The following is a 17,307-nucleotide window of genomic DNA, read 5'->3' on the forward strand; positions in this document are numbered from 1 at the left end:
GTCTGCATTACTGTTAATGCAGTAAATAAAGCTGAACTAATATTGCTGTGTGTACCATTGGACTCATGCTCATTAGGAAAACCCAAACTAGACCTCTACCATTAAATTCCAGAGACAAAGTGGCTTGGTGTTACACAGAGAATTTATAGATATTCAGCATGAGCATAGAACACAAGTGTGATGTCAACATTAATACCATTTTAGTTACAGGACTTAAGGTTTCTTCTCTACATCCTCTAAAATAACTTCTGATTGGTAGTTTGGTAATTTAGATTGGTAATTCTGATTGGCAATTGGTAATTTAGACCAAGTAAAGGTTGAACTTCTAAGTTGAATGTATTTCCCTCTGAGTTTTGAGATCTTCCACATTGATACTTAAAGTTGATAAATTCTGTATTAATTTTACACATTTTTATAATGTAAATCTCCATGAACTGTGTCCCAGTAAGAGATTTTCTTAGATCACAGCAAAGGTAAGATTTTTTTTTTTATTCGATATATTCTTTATTTACACTTCAAGTGATTTTCCTTTTCCTGGATCCCCACTCCCCAAAAGTCCCACAAACCTTCCTTCCCCATTCCCCAATCCACCCCTTCCCACTTCCCTGTACTGGTATTTCCCTACATTGCTGCACTGAGCCTTTCTAGGACCAGGGGCCACTCTTTCCTTCTTCTTGGGCATCATTTGATATGTGAATTGTGTCTTGGGTATTCCAAGCTTCTAGGCTAATATCCGCTTATCAGTGAGTGCATACCATGAGTGTTCTTTTGAGACTGGGTTACCTCACTTAGGATGATGTTCTCCAGTTCCATCTATTTGTCTAAGAATTTCATGAATTTATTGTTTCTAATAGCTGAATAGTACTCCATTGTGTATATATACCACATTTTCTGTATCCATTCCTCCGTTGAGGGACATCTGGTTCTTTCCAGCTTCTGGCTACTACAAATAGGGCTGCTATGAACATAGTGGAGCATGTGTCCTTATTACATGCTGGGGAATCCTCTGGGTATATGCCCAGGAGTGGTATAGCAGGGTCCTCCAGAGGTGTCATTCCCAGTTTTCTGAGAAAGGTAAGATTTTCTATTTTGGCCTTTTGATTCATTTTTTAAAAAATTAAAAGCAATGAAGATTTTCATACAATTCCCAGAGCACCTTAGGATTTCCTTAATACCAAAAGTTCTTGGCTCTAAGGTAAATTGTTATAAAATTAGTCTTTCAGTGTTTTTTAAGTGGAGCATAGGTTGAACATTGATTAAAACCTATTTCATGGTCATTATAGCACTGTTAAGATTCTGTTCTCGTTTGGTCTGTGGATTTGTACACTCAGGTTTTCCCACACTTAATGCAGTCTTCCTCAGAATGAATCTCTTCTTCTCACCACACCCCCATTTGTTTTATTTTTACCCCAAGGCAGATTTTTCTGTGTAGCCCTAGATGGCCTCGAACATAAAGATCCCCTGCCTCTGCCTCCCAAGTGCTGAGATTAAAGGCATGCCTGCCTAGAATGGGTTTACTTAAAATCACCCTAAACACCAGGTCAGAAGTTGCTCTTCTATGTATATCTTTGTACTTGTCTGACAGGCATGAAGTAAAACAGCCTCTGAGCAGGGAGTGAGTATCTATAGGAAAGACAGAAAAAGGATGCAAGAGAGACACGGGAGGGCTGCAAGTCATGATCACACTAGCAGTAAATGTATTTCTCAGAGCCTTCTTTATACTACAGTACTGTGGGAAGCAAAACCACAAGCCAACATTAACAATTTGCTGAAATATATACATAAGACATCTGTTCCCATCCAATAACCCCCCTATTCCTTCCACCAAGGTCAACACAATCTTCAGCTCCTCGCCTTGCGCCTCAAGCACACCTTCTATCTTCCATGCACCAGCAAGCTGGGAAATCGCCAGCACACTCTGACCTGCCTTGACTATGTCTGGCAGGTGGACTTTGCTCTTTTTCTGTTTCAGAGAAGCTGCAATGGCTCCTGGCAGATCCTCTGCTATCCAGTAAGATTGGTCACAGTGCTGAAGGTTTCACCCAGGCATCACATCTGGAGTTTCTGACCAGTGTGGGTTCTTTGATGGTTAACTAGATCCGAGCGCTGACTAAAGCTTTTGCCACACTGAGCACATGGAAATGGTCTCTCTCCAGTGTGGATTCTCTGATGAAGGGTAAAGGCTGAGCACTGGCTGAAAGCCTTCCCACACACACACACATATGGCTTCTCTCCAGTGTGAATTCTCTGGTGCTTGATCAGGTCTGACTTTTGACTGAAACTTCTGGTGCACTGTGTACATGCATATGGCCTCTCTCCCGTGTGAACTCTATGGTGGAGAATAAGGTCAGAACTCTGACGGAAGGCTTTGTTACAGCTACTACAGTGGTAAGGCTTCTCACCAGAATGCACTCTCTGATGCTTAGTGAGGTCTGAACTTTGACTAAAACTCTTATTGCACAGATTACAGGAATACGGTTTTTCTCCAGTATGTACTCTTTGATGCTTTATGAGATCTGAACCACGACTAAAACTTTTAGAACAGCTGTTGCAAGGGTATGGCTTTTCTCCAGTGTGGATTCTCTGGTGGAGAATAAGGTTGGAACTCTGACTGAAAGTTTTGCCACATTTATCACACTCATAGGGCTTCTCCCCAGTGTGGATTCTATAATGTTTAACAAGATCTGACCTTCTACTAAACATTTTACTGCACTGACTACACGGGTAAGGCTTCTCTCCGGTGTGAACACGCTGATGATTAATAAGATCTGAAAGCCTACTGAAGCTTTTGGCACACTGATTACATGGATAGGGCTTCTCTCCAGTATGAATTCTCTGATGCAGAATAAGGACTGAGCTCTGGTTAAAAGCCTTCCCACATTCACTACATTTATACGGCTTCTCTCCAGTGTGAATCCTTCTGTGTTTAATAAGGTCTGAATTCTGACTAAAACTTTTGTTACACTGACTACATGGATATGGCTTCTCCCCAGTGTGGATTCTCTGATGGAGAATGCGATCTGAGCTCTGACTGAAGGCCTTCCCACACACATCACACTTGTATGGTTTCTCCCCAGTGTGGACTCTTTGATGTTTTATGAGATCAGAGCTCTGACTGAAATGTTTGCAACAATGGTTACACATATAAGGCTTCTCTCCAGTGTGGATTCTCAGATGTTTAACCATGCCCGAGTGCTGGCTAAAGCGTTTACTACAATGACTACATTGGTAGGGTTTTTCTCCTGTGTGGATTCTCTGGTGTATCATAAGGTCTGAGCTCTGACTGAAGGCCTTCCCACACATATCACACTTGTAAGGTTTCTCCCCAGTGTGGACTCTTTGATGTTTAATAAGGTCTGAGCTCCGACTAAAACTTTTAATACACCAACTACAAGGATAGGGCTTCTCTCCAGTGTGAATTCTCTGATGGAGAACCAGGGCTGAGCTCATCCGAAAGGCCTTTCCACAGTCTTCACACTCATAAGGTTTCCAATGAGCTCTTTGGTGCCTAATGAGACCTGTACTCCAAGCAAAGCTCTGCTCACACTCATCACAGTCATACTGTCTTCTTTGGAAGAGCATCTCATCATTCAATTCATCCCCAAAGCCACAGGGTTCTTTGCCTTCGGAATCGTGGAGACCATCTTCTTGGAGGCCGACAGACTCTCCAGTCAATGCTTCAATCTTCCCTGTCATTTTCTCCTCTGCAGTCGGCTCTCCAATCTTGATCTTGGTCTCACCATCTGGAATAATAAAATCTAAATGGAAAATGTGCTCCATGCTGTAAGGAAGTTGCAGGTGAAGAAATCAGTATTTACCTGCACATGTTAGAGTAAGGGAGGCTGTGGTAGCAGGGGCCCCCACATGGTTGACAGACTGCAAGGTGGTGACTCAAATGAAATAAGGGCCTTCTCAACATTGAAAAATACTGAGGAAAACGGGGAAGATTCTACAAATATGGATCACACATTTGTAGAAGGCACTTATCAGATGCAAAGGTATGATTTTCACAGGAGGCCTGGGAATAATGAGATTGAGTCACTATGATAATAAAAGTGTGATTAAAGCTGATAACTTATTAATAGACTTAAACAGCACAAAAATGTAGGAAAAGGAAGATGGTTTGATTTTATATAGCAATGCTCAGATACTTGGGCTAAAAGTAAGATGCTAAAGAAAAATAATGAAAGGGAAATAAAAACCTTTCAATTCCTTTGCATCTGCCTCTAACAAACAGTATAAAATTGTTATTATATCCATAGAATATGTACTGTGTTCGAAACAACTTATACAAAAAAAAAAAAAAAAAAAAAAAAAAAAAAAAGAATCAGAGCATTTCCAGTACAGCAATCACTTTAAAATTGAATTTCCAGGTAACAATATCCATCTAATGCAAAAGAACTCCGATATTACTTATTCTCTTCTCCAGATGGAACTGAATTTGGTTTTACAAACAAGGGGGTCAGAGTAGTAAGATGGCCAAGTTGTTTCTACTTTCTCAAACTGCATGCTTTAATGAGAATAACAAGAAATCAATGTTGACACAAAGAAGACTGGTTTCATGGTTTTACATGGGTGCCAGTACACTTAAGAGAATTGTGTGTATTTGTGTGTATGTGCTTGTGCCACGTGTATATACATATGTGTGTGTCCTTAGCAGTCAGAAGAGGGTGTCAGATCTCCTGGCAGTTGTGAACTGTTCCATATGGCTGCTGGTTGGGTCCTCTAGAAGAACAGCAAGGACTCTTAATCACTGAGCCATCTCTCTACCCTCCAAAGACAGACTTATAAAATTAAGGGCATAAACATAAACATTTAGACTGAAGTCTGGTGCCATGCCGATTTAGTTAAACCACAGTAATAAAGTACTTACTAGGAGCCGGGCAGTGGTGGCGCACGCCTGTAATCCCAGCACTTGCGAGGCAGAAGCAGGCAGATTTCTGAGTTTGAGGCCAACCTGGTCTACAGAGTGAGTTCCAGGACAGCGAGGGCTACACAGAGAAACCCTGTCTTGAAAAACAAAACAATACTCACTAGGGTCTATTCCCCAGCTGTGGGTTTGACTGGGCCAGCTAGTATCTAGCATGCATTTTCTTCTCTCCAGCAGGCTTCAATTTAACCCAACAGTGGTTGTTTACCTTCAGAACAGCTGTGCTGCTGTTGTTCTGGTGACCCCATCTTACCTGGGAAATTAGCACTGTAGTTTGTGGGATTCACAGCAAAGTAAGAATATTGAGGCCTTATCAAGTAGCTTACACAGTACCTTCAGGTATTAAGTATTTCAGGTAGGCAGTAGTGAAGAAGGAAGCTTCAGCTTACCCTCAGCTGACTTTCTTGCAACTACTCTCCTCCTTAGCCAGAGAACACAGACTTACAGCTGTTCAGGATATTTAGTCTTAACCAGGACATCTGTGCCACTCCCTTTAAAACCTGGGGGACACCATGGAAGAGTGGAAAGAATGCAGGAGCTGGAAGAGAGGGACAAGCGGTGGGAAATACTTTTTTTATTTTTTTTTATTTTTTGTTTTTTTTTGAGACAGAGTTTCACTGTGTAGTCCTGGTTGCCTTAGAACTCTATAAACCAGGCTGGCCTCGAACCCAAGAGATCCACCTGCCTCTGCTTCCCCAGTACTGAGATTAACTAAGACAATTCCAAGAGTCATGCCCACAGGCAAACCCAACCTACACAACCCCCAAACCATAACTGAAACTCTGTTCTCAGTTAATGTAGGTTGTATCAAGTTGGCACAGAAAGCTAACCTTCACAAACATGATTCCTAAATTGACCTGGGATTACCTTCCCACTATTGATTCACTAACAGGTAAAAAGAAGAGAAGGACTACTGCACAGTTGACCATGTACTTGCATATTAATTATCTTGAACTCTGCAGCCTCTAACACTCTTTCTAAAAGGCCTTGTCTGTATTTCATCTAGACCACTTGTGCTGATTTTTTTTTCTGTCAACTTGACACAAGCTAGGGTCATCTAGGATGAAGAAACCTAAATTGAGAATAAAAATGCTTCTATCATGTGTACGCAGAAAAATCTGTATTTTCTTGAGTTTATCACAGCAATACCTTATGCCTGGTACAATTTCTGCAGAAATTAGCTTTCTGTTGCTAGGGATGCTGTGATAAAACATATATACACACAAAAATGAATAAATGATTGATTTAAAATTATTTTGTACATGATATATATGAGCAATAATAGACATTACTTGCAATGGCTGAAGCACTGGGGCTTGAATAATTTATAGAAACACATCTAAGACAGACCATGATCATAGAGAATGAAAAAAAACGCCAAAAAGTCTTATAATGGAAAACTATACATAAATGATGAAAAAAATCAAAGAAAACAAAACATGCATATATATTTAAATCTAAACATATCGATTATGTTATAGGTAAACTACTCCAATAAAAATAATTTTCTTGGGCTGGAGAGATAGATGGCTCAGCGGTTAAGAGCACTGTCTGCTCTTCCAGAAGTCCTGAGTTTAAGTCCCAGCAACCACATGGTGGCTCACAACCATCCGTAATGAGATCTGATGCCCTCTTCTGGTGTGTCGGAAGACAGCTACAGTGTATTTACATATAATACATAAATAAATAAATAAATAAACAAACAAACAAACAAATACATCTTTAAAAAATTTTTTTTCTTGCACTAACGGTTTCCATCTACACCTGGAACTCAAGCGCTCCATACCCAAATCCTGCCTGAGAGAGCTGGTCCCTAGGAGTGTTAATACCACCACTTCTACTCCAAGGAACCCACCTGGAAACCTCAGGACACAGGAACTGAGGAGCAGCCTGGGACAGGATCCTTCCGGTTTCCTTCTGTGTCCCGGACCTGACCCTGTGCCACAGCTATCGACACCCAAATTCCTCCCAGAGAGATCTGTTCTCCTAGAAGTACTGACACACAGTCTTGCAGGAGGGGTAAGCCAGAGTCAGAGACAGCAAGATCAGCTAACACCAGGAAACCAGATGGCGAGAGGCAAGTGCAAGAACACAAGCAACAGAATCCAAGAATACTTGGCATCATCAGAACCCAGTTCTCCCACCACAGCAAGTCCTGGATATCCCATCACACCGGAAAAACAAGACTCTGATTTAATCACAACTCATGATGATAGAGACTTTAAGAAGGACATAAATAACTCCCTTAAAGAAATACAGAAGAACACAGGTAAACAGCTTGAAGCATTTAAAGAGGAAACACAAAAATCCCTTAAAGAACTATAGGAAAACACAACCAAACAGGTGAAGGAATTGAACAAAACCATTCAGGATCTAAAAATGGAAATAGAAACAATAAAGAAATCACAAAGGGAGACAAGCCTGGAGATAGAAAACCGAGGAAAGAGATCAGGAGTCATAGATGCAAACATTACCAACAGAATACAAGAGATAGAAGAGAGAATCTCAAGGGCTGAAGATACCATAGAAAACATTGACACAACAGTCAAAGAAAATGCAAAAAGCTGCTAACCCAAAACATCTAGGAAATCCAGGACACACTGGGAAGATAAAACCTAAGAATAAGAGGTATAGAAGAGAATGAAGTTCCCAACTTAAAGGGCCAGTAAATATCTTAAACAAAATCATAGAAGAAAACTTCCTTAACCTAAAGAAAGAGATGCCCACGAACATACAAGAAGCCTAAAGAACTCCAAATAGACTGGACCAGAAAAGAAACCTCTCGTCACATAATAATCAAAAACACTAAATGCACAAAACAAAGAAAGAATATTAAAAGCAGTAAGGGGAAAAGGTCAAGTAACATATAAAGGCAGACCTATCAGAATTACACCAGACATCTCACCAAAGACTATAAAAGCCAGAAGATCCTGTGCAGATGTCATACAGACACTAAGAGAACACAGATGCCAGCCCAGGCTGCTATACCCAGAAAACTCTTCAATTTACATAGACAGAGACACCAAGATATTCCATGACAAAACCAAATTTACACAATAATTTTCCACAAATACTGCCCTACAAAGGATAACAGAAAACTCCAACACAAGGAGGGAAACTACACCCTAGAAAAAGCAAGAAAGTAATCTTCTTTCAACAAACCCAAAAGAGGATAGCCACACAAACATAATTCTACCTCTAATAACAAAAATAACTGGAAACAACAATCACTATTCCTTAATATCTCTTAACATCAATGAACTCAATTCCCCAATAAAAAGACATAGACTTAACAGACTGGAGACTCCAAGGAATCAAATAACCTTACCAAAAAATGGGGAACAGAGCTAAACAGAGAATTTTCAACTGAGGAAACTCAGAATGGCCAAAAAGCACCTAATGACATGTTCAAAATCCTCAGTCATCAGGGAAATGTAAATCAAAATGACCCTGAGATTCCATCTCACACCAGTCAGAATGGCTAAAACAAAAACTCAGGTGACAGCAGATGCTGGAGAGGATGTGGAGAAAGAGGAACACTCCTCCATTGCTGGTGGCACTGCAAGCTGGTACAACCACTCTGGAAATCAGTTTGGCTGTTCCTCAGAAAATTGGACATAGTACTACCTGAGGACTCAGCTATGCCACTCCTGGGCATATATCCAGAAGATGCTCCAAAATGTAATAAGGACACATGCTCTACTACGTTCATAGCAACCATATTTATAATAGCCAGAAGCTGGAAAGAACCCAGATGTTCCTCAACAGAGGATACAAAAAATGTGGTACATTTGCACAGTGGAGTACTACTCAGCTATTAAAAACAATGACTTCATGAAATTCGCAGGCAAATGGATAGATCTAGAAAATATTATACTGAGTGAGTTAACTCAGTCACAAAAGAACATACATGGTATGTATTCACTGGTAAGTGGATATTAGGCAAAGAGTGTTGAATACCCACAATACAACTCATAGACCACATGAAGCTCAAGAGGAAGGAAGACTAAAGAGTGGATGCTTCAGTCTTACTTAGAAGGGGGAACAATATAATCAAGGGAAGTAGAGGGTGGGAGGAATGTGGGCAGCAGAGAGGAGGGGGAGGAGAAAAGGGGGCAGAATTAGGTATGGGAGGAGATGGAGGACATGTACAAAGGGGTCAGGAAATTGAACAGAGGTGTGTGGCAATGGGGGATGGGGAACTGGGGAAACAACCACAAAGTCCTAGATGCCAGGAAAGCAAGAGTTTCCAGGACCTCACAGGAATGACATTAGCCAGAATACCCCACAAAGGGAGGGAGAACCTGTTGAGACTATATCCAGAGGCTAGGCATGGCTCACCGGTTGAGGGATGGGGCCACCCACCCATCTCCAAACTTTTAATCCAGAATTATTCCTGTCTAAAGGAAATACAGGGACAAAGAGTGGAACAGAGACTGCTCCACCTGGGGATCCATCCCATATATATACACCAAATCCAGACACTATTGCTGATGCCAAGAAGTGCTTGCTCACAGGAGCCTGATAGAGCTGCCCGGAGAGGCTCTGTCAGAGCCTGACCAGTTCAGATGTGGATGCTCGCAGCCAACCATTGAACTGAGTACAGGGATCCCAATGGGGGAGTCAGGGGAAGGACTGAAGGAGCTGAAGGGGCCTTATCTGGCATCAATGGGAGGGAAGGCCCTTGGTCCCGTGAAGGCTTGATGTCCCAGTGTAGAGGAGTGCTAGGGCGGTGAGGCAGGAGTGGGTGGGTGGGGAAGCACCCTCATAGGGGAGGATGGGATGGGGGTCTGCAGAGGGGAACCGGGGGAAAAGGATAACATTTGAAAAGTAAACAAATAAAATACCCAATTAAAAAAACAAAACAAAAAATAATTTTCTTGAAAATATTAATGTTTTAAAATTAAGCTTCTTAGTATTTTATATAAAGAAAAGTATATATACTTATATATCTACAGATATAGACAATTCAAAGAAATGAAACAAGCAGGGCAGTGGTGGCACAGGTCTCTAATCCCAGCTCTTGGGAGGCAGGGGCAGGTGAATCTTCAAGTTCAAGACCAGCCTGATCTACAAAGCAAGTTTCAGAACAGCCAGGGCTATACAGAGAAATCCTGTCTCAAAATACAAAAAACAAAATAAAAAAACAAAAACAAACAACCCCCACCCCAAAAAATGAAAAAAATGAAACTAAACTTTTTTAGTTTAAGATAGCAAAATTGCCAGAAATGTTCTTAGAATTCCCAGCATGTTTCCTGTTCCTGTGACATTTTAACTTCTTTCTCTACCTATTCTAGTAATATGTAAGCTGAACACTGAGCTTTTGTTGAGATATTTAACAAATGTTGGTTTTTTAAAAAAAAGATTTATTTACTATTATATCTAAGTACACTGTCGCTGTCTTCAGACACACCAGAAGGTGGCCTTGGAGGCCCATTACAGATGGTTGTGAGCCACCATGTGGTTGCTGGGATTTGAACTCAGGACCTTCAGAAGAGCAGTCAGTGCTCTTAACCACTGAACCATCTCTCTAGCCCCCGAATGTTGGTATTTTAAAGAAAATATTGTTTGATTTTCCATATGTTATGATGTGAACTGTGCCTCTCTTTACTATCATTCATATGTTGAAATCTTAACTCTCAAAGTGACTGGCATTTAGAGATAAGGCCCTTAAGGAGGTCAAATAAGATCACGAGGTAGAGTCCTAATCCAACAGAACAGGTGTATATACAAAAGGCTGAGAAACCCAGGATGAACACACACAGAAGGACACGTGTGGACAAGTCAGAGGATCAACTGTAGCCGTTAGCTGGCTCTCTCCTGTACCATGTGGGTCCTGTGCCTCAAACCCAGGTTGGTAGTCTGGGTGCTAAGTGCAGCTCTAGTCCAACTCACTGTCCCTTAGAATGACTAAATACATTGTTGGCTTGCTATGTTTGTTGTTCTTTCAGATGCTCTATAGTCCAAGTTGTCCTGGAACTGATGGCAACTCTCCTGCCTCAACACCTCCATTTTTGTTTGAGACTTGGTCTTGTGGTATAGCCTTGGCTGGCTTTGAGATCACTTTATAGCCCAAGATAGCTGAACTCATGGCAGTCCTCCCGCCGAAGGCTCACCAGTGCTGGGATTACAGATGTATGCTACCATACCTGGCCAGGGTTGCTACTTCTGAGTGAGATTTGATCTCATCCCAAGGACAACTAGAGGCATTAGAGGTGATTGCTAGAGATACTACATGGAGGATCTGGAAGAGAAATTCAGTGGATTACTGTTATATATGCTTTTACCAATATTAGTTTCCTAAGTGAGAAACAAATCCCTAAGTAAAAAACAAATCCCGGGTTACTGTTTATTAGGCACTGATGGGAACTTCTTGATCGCAGGATACTAAATTGCTTGTTATATACTAGATGCTTTTGACCTACTAAATCTAAAGTTGGAAACCCTAACCAGCATTCCATTGGAAAACCAAGTTCACCTGGTAACTAAATTCCACACACAAGTGGTTTCAGAACAGGCCTGCAAGCTTTCACTCACATTCCTAGCCAGGGATGGCCTCAGACACACTGCTGAAATCAAATTCTTCCAGACAAAACTTTAGAAAGTGAAAACCATTTATGAAAGGAAATAGTCTAGGATATAAGCCTAGATTGACTCATGGCTAGAGACAAATCAGTTATCAAGAATATGAAAACAGCAAGATTGGAAGACTAGAAAGAAACAAGGATTCTGGGAGAAACAGGATAAGCTTATAAGATTCTATTACATACAACACATTCTTGTTGCAAGACATAGAGAAATCAAGCTGGAACTGACCTGAAAATTTTCTCCCGGCAGGCTAGATTTCAGTGCTTGACAGTGCTCTGCCAGCCACGGAGAGAGAAAACCCATCCATGATATTACCTCACTGCAAACACTGCATGTCTTAGGGTTTCTATTCCTGCACAAAACATCATGACCAAGAAGCAAGTTGGGGAGGAAAGGGTTTATTCAGCTTACACTTCCACACTGCTGTTCATCCCCAATGGAAGTCAGGACTGGAACTCAAGCAGGTCAGGAAGCAGGAGCTGATGCAGAGGCCATGGAGGGATGTCTGACTGCGATAGTCTGAATGAGAATGGCTCCTCTAGGCTCAGATACTTGAATGCTTGTCCCAGGTTGGTGGGACTGTTAGGGAAGAATCAGGAGGTATGGCCTTGCTGTAGGTAGTGTGGCCGGGGGTGGGCTTTTTTGAGGTTTTAAAAGCCCACACCATTCCAAGTTAGCTCTCTCTGCCTTGTGGTTGTGTCTTAAGATGTGAACTCTCTGATATTGCTTCAGCACCATGCCTGCCTGCCTGCCTGCCTGCCTGCAGCCATACTCTTTAACTTGATAGTTATGGACATTAACTCTGAAACTGTAAGTAAGCCTCCAATAAACCCTCCTCTATATTGCCTTGTTTATGATATCTTAGCACAGCAACAGACAACTAGGTCACCACACACTAGGCAAGATGTGTCTACTAGGATGCTAATGACACAAAGGTCATGGGGGTGTCTCGTTTACATGTTCTCCTGCTGGGAAGAGACACCATGACCACCGCAGGGCATGTGGGAAGCACGGTGCCGGAGAGGTAGCTGAGAGTTCAACATCTGGATCCACAGGCAGCAGGAAGAGAGAGACCTTGGGCCCAGCTTGGGTATTTGAAACCTCCGAGTCCAGTCCCATTAGGATAATTCCTCCGCGAGGCCACACCTCCTAACGGCTCTCAAGTAGTGGCACTTTGTGATGACAAAGCAGTCATATATATATTGGCCTCTAGGGGCCCATCCTCATTCAAACCACCACAAGGGGTAAAAAATATTTTTGGGTTGGATTTGAACCTGCTCCACAGGAGAATTCATGCCTAGCACTGTAATTCGGCTTAAAAAACACAGGCCCTAGAGGAGAGCCCACTACTGTTGCCATGCTAAATGAACACATGAAATCAGGAGGTATGGCCTTGCTGTAGTGTCGCTGGGGTGTGTCCACGTTTACGCACATAGGTCAGTGCTGTCCTCAACCATGGCCAGAGATGTGTCTCTGCAGGGGCCAGCAGTGAATGCAGAGACTTACAACTGGTCAAAGCACTGAGAACAGTCCTAAACGGGACATCTATTATAACCTATATATATTATAACCTATAACTCCCTAGGCTCTGGGAACATTCCAGAAGAGAGCGCAGAAAGACTGAATATGTTGGAAGATGATGATGAGTGCTATGAAATGATATCTTTTAGACATGATGTTGTCATTGTCCTCATCAAAGCCCCAATTATGTATACAAGAGCAAGCCAACAAAGTATGTCAACATTCCTACAGGCAGCTTAGGAAAAAGATGATGCGAAGGGGGGGCGTGTCTGGGGGCAGCGTTGTACTGGCTGCTTTTGTGTCAACTTGACACAGGCTGGAGTTATCACAGAGAAAGGAGCTTCAGGAGAAGAAATGCCTCCATGAGATCCAGCTGTGGGGCATTTTCTCAATTAGTGATCAAGGAGGGAGGGCCCCTTGTGGGTGGTGCCATCCCTGGGCTGGTAGTCCTGGGTTCTATAAGAGAGCAGGCTGGGCAAGCCAGGGGAATCAAGCCAGTAAGAAACATCCCTCCATGGCCTCTGCATCAGCTCCTGCTTCCTGACCTGCTTGAGTTCCTGTCCTGACTTCCTTCAGTGATGAACAGCAGTGTGGAAGTGTAAGCTGAATAAACCCCTTCCTCCCCAACTTGCTTCTTGGTCATGATGTTTGTGCAGGAATAGAAACCCTAAGACAGGTGTCAAGGATGAATGCGATCAAAATGCATTGTTTACATGTATGAAATTGTCAAAGAATAAAAGATAATCCGTTTTTAAAAAGAAGAGGCACCAGGCTGGGCAGTGGTGGTGCACGCTTTTAATCCCAGCATGTGGGAGGCAGAGGCAGGCTGATTTCTGAGTTCGAGACCAGCCTGGTCTACAAAGTGAGTTCCAGGACAGCCACGGCTACTCAGAGAAACCCTGAAGGGAAAAAAAAAAAAAAAAAAAAAAAAAAAAAAGAAGAAGAGGCAACTGAATAAATACCCAGATTACTAAAACTCAAAACAAAACCGTAAGACTTTGCTTGGAGCACTACAAATATGATATCGCTTAACAGAGAGTAGACAGTGACTAATACTGGTATCACCCACGAAACCCGAAATGCACCGAGGCTCACCTGACAGAAAGTGAGGGTCTTGAGATTCGTAACTGACTTGGATCTCCATAGGGTACCACTGGACACCTCAGCAAGCAACTGGAGAATTACCATTTCTTCTGTAGGATGCTCTTGTCCACATAATGGTCGGAAGTCAGCAGGCAACTTGGCAGCCCTGAGCTCAGATGAGAACCATTGAACTGAGGAGAGATGCCATTTCTGAGACTAGCGGTTCTAGATAAGAAAACCGTAAAGGAGACAAATATATGTAACTTCCATGTGCACTTCCTCCCAGTGACAGCTCCCCTGCCGATCACCTAGGAGGTGACATTAACCGTCTGTGACACAATTCCTCTTACAAGGGAAGAGATGTTCAAACCAAGACTGGAAATGAACTAGTAGAGGCGAAACTGTAACGATAATCCGGGGGGGGGAATGCTCATATTTGCTTTAGAAATTATGATTATGTTATTCTCTCTCTTTGCTTCGATTCTAACACTCACAAGCCAGGTACTTCCAGCTCTGCAGGCTGACTAGCGTGGGCTCACCCACTCCGTCATCCCACGGGCTCCAACATTTCGGACGTTCATGCAGCTGAGTGGAAGGCCCAGCGAGCACGGACTCGCTGTCCACAGAACCCTAGGCCAAGAACCCACCTGCTCCCCATACCCAAGAAGCCTCCCGGACTCTCTGGAGCTGAAGAAACTACTGGTCAAATGCCGCCACCCACAATTCCGCCAACTTCCGTTCGGATGCCTGGCGACCTCGCTTGGCCGCTCTAGGAATGTAGGAGGACCACAGCTCTATGGTGCACCCTCACAAGTGTGGGCTCGGTGAATCAGCAACCTGAAGTTTCCTAAAGCGACTCCCAGCTTCAGCATAGGGGACCCGCTTGACTCAAAGCTCATGCTTTGCTGTCGTTCTTGAGATGTCAAAACCCATCATCTGGAAAAACTTACTAGGGCCAGTTACTGACTCTTTGTGACCCGTTACTTCTCTCTTTCAGTTTCTCTTTACACTCTTTCCCAAAACTTAATCCCTTTCCTAAGTGAACTGTCTAAGCTTATTCCTATTTTTTTCCTCCCTCCCTCTCCCTTCTTCCCGGTCATCCATCCACCATCCATCCCACCAGGGGACTAAACATGCTAATTAAACTTTCTACCCCAACTATCTTTGACATACAACCTCCCGCATCCCACTAGTCTTAGTTACGGTTTCTATGGCTGAAAAGAAACGAAACACCAAGACCAGAAAGCAAGTTGGGGAGGAAAGGGTTCGTCTTACACTACCACTTCGCTGTTCATTATCCAAGGACGTCAGGCCAGGAACTCAAGCAGGACAGGAACCCGAGGCTGACGCAGCTGCCAAGGAGGGTACACTACTGGCTTGCTTACTCAGCTTTCTGTAGGCTCCTGACCCGCGACTAGTCCAGGGATAGTACCTCCCACAATGGGCTGGGCCCTCCCTGGGCCCTCCCCCATAACAGCCAGATCTTATGCAGGCATTTTCTCACTAAGGTTCCCTCCATTCAGATAACTTTAGCTGTGTCAAGTTGACACAAACCAGCGACTACACCACCACCTCACTAAGCCAAGGCTCAGGTCCTGCATTTTCAGTCCTTCTGCCTGAGTCTCCGGAGTTGCTGGGATTACAGGCAGGTGTCACTAGATCTGGTTTATTTCTTATTCTGACACCATTCTTGAAAATTACAGTATTTATTTAATGTGTGCGTGTCTTTGCACATGCCATAACATGGTATGGAGGTCAGAGGCAAGACTGCATTGTAGTCCTTTGTCTTCCTCCATTTTGTTGAGTCTCAGGAAACAGATTCAGGCCATTAACGTGGCATCACGTTCTTTTATCCACTGAGCCATCTTGCAGTCCTTCGTGTGGTGGGTTTTTTGGATGTTGTTTGTGGCGGTGGTTGGTTGTGTTGTTGGTTTTTTGTGACCAGATCTAGCTGTATAGCTCTGACTGACCTGGAACTTACTCTGCAACCTAGGCTGGCTTCGAACTCCTGGCAATCTTCCTGCCACAGGTCCCAAGTGATGAGTAGGTGTGCACTATTACAACCCCCTGTGTTGTGGTCATGAAATTATGTTCTTCACTTGTATAGCACCATTGTTCAACCAGAGAAGCACAGTAGTAGCTGTATGGATGTGTTGTACATGTTTACACATGGAGATCTGCTTCTAGGACCGGGTCAGGGGGTCTTGTAGAGCTCCTGTCAGTGAGTGTCGTGCTGGACCTTGACAAGACAGAGAGGAAGACAGAAATACAGAGGAGCAAAGCAGTCAGGCAGGAGCCACAAGTGTAGGTTGAACCACACAATCACACAATGAAACCTCAGGTTAACAGTATTATTGCTTTTTGTTTGTTTGATTGTTTTGAGACAGGGTCTCTATTATGAAGCTCTGGCTTTTCTGGAACACGTTTTGTAAACCAGGCAGGCCTGTAAACCAGGGTCTCTCATAGAGATCCATCTGTCTCTGCCTCCTAAATTCTGAGATTAGCGGTATATATGTGCCTCACTAACAATAGAGTTTTTTTTAGGACTATGTGAATTTATTCATCCAACAAGTATTCCTATATTAGACACTGCACCACAACATACATGCTGGATTTAGGATGGTCCTCACAATCCTGAGCGTGAGCCCTTTCAGCCTGGAGATTTGTGGGGAAGTAAGGAGAATCTAAGTCATGACTACAAATCGATGCCGTGGTCAAAGCTCAGGGAAGAACAGAGAAAACAACAAGAACATTATCCTTTGTGTTGTTTGTAGTCATGGTTTGAAGAAAAATAAGTAATGCATAAAACTGAGCAGACTTGATTGTATTTACTTCACAATCTGAGTCCTCGAAAGAACATGAGTGTTGGTTCCTGAAAGGCATTTCAGAACCATTTTAATTTAGTTATGTATTTTATCAGGCTCAATACCAGTATTTTGATTTAATCCTTTTCTGACAGTCAGGAAAACTCTCTCTCTCAAAACAATGATCTTTGTAAAGTTGAGAAAGGATCGCCAACAGAGGGTCCTTTATGGCCAGATCAATTTGAGAGAAAAGTACACATGTATTTTAAGTCATTTGAACACACCTTGAAAACCTAATAGTCTCTTTCACGCACTGACTTGATTTAACTCTCAAGATCTGGCTCACTGTACTCTTACATTGCAATTGTATCATTTGTTCAG

General features: G+C 42.8%; 1 protein-coding gene across 5 annotated transcripts; it reads right to left on the reverse strand.

The window, feature by feature from the left end:
• Positions 1–1,674: 1,674 nt before the first annotated feature.
• LOC127663890 (zinc finger protein 271) lies at positions 1,675–15,533 on the reverse strand. 5 transcript variants are annotated; one of them, XM_052155687.1, is made up of 5 exons: positions 15,398–15,533; positions 14,135–14,347; positions 11,747–11,870; positions 5,320–5,468; positions 1,675–3,743 (listed from the first exon to the last, which is right to left on the reverse strand). In XM_052155687.1, exon 5 carries the CDS (start codon positions 3,694–3,696, stop codon positions 2,050–2,052), a length of 1,647 nt encoding a protein of 548 aa, XP_052011647.1. In that variant the 5' UTR covers positions 3,697–3,743; positions 5,320–5,468; positions 11,747–11,870; positions 14,135–14,347; positions 15,398–15,533; the 3' UTR covers positions 1,675–2,049. The 5 variants fall into 5 exon arrangements, with proteins under 5 accessions (XP_052011647.1, XP_052011646.1, XP_052011648.1 ...); XM_052155686.1 differs by lacking the exon at positions 11,747–11,870; XM_052155688.1 differs by lacking the exon at positions 5,320–5,468.
• Positions 15,534–17,307: the final 1,774 nt, after the last annotated feature.

Source organism: Apodemus sylvaticus, chromosome 13, assembly GCF_947179515.1.
Source record: "Apodemus sylvaticus chromosome 13, mApoSyl1.1, whole genome shotgun sequence".
Classification (NCBI taxonomy): Eukaryota; Metazoa; Chordata; class Mammalia; order Rodentia; family Muridae; genus Apodemus; species Apodemus sylvaticus.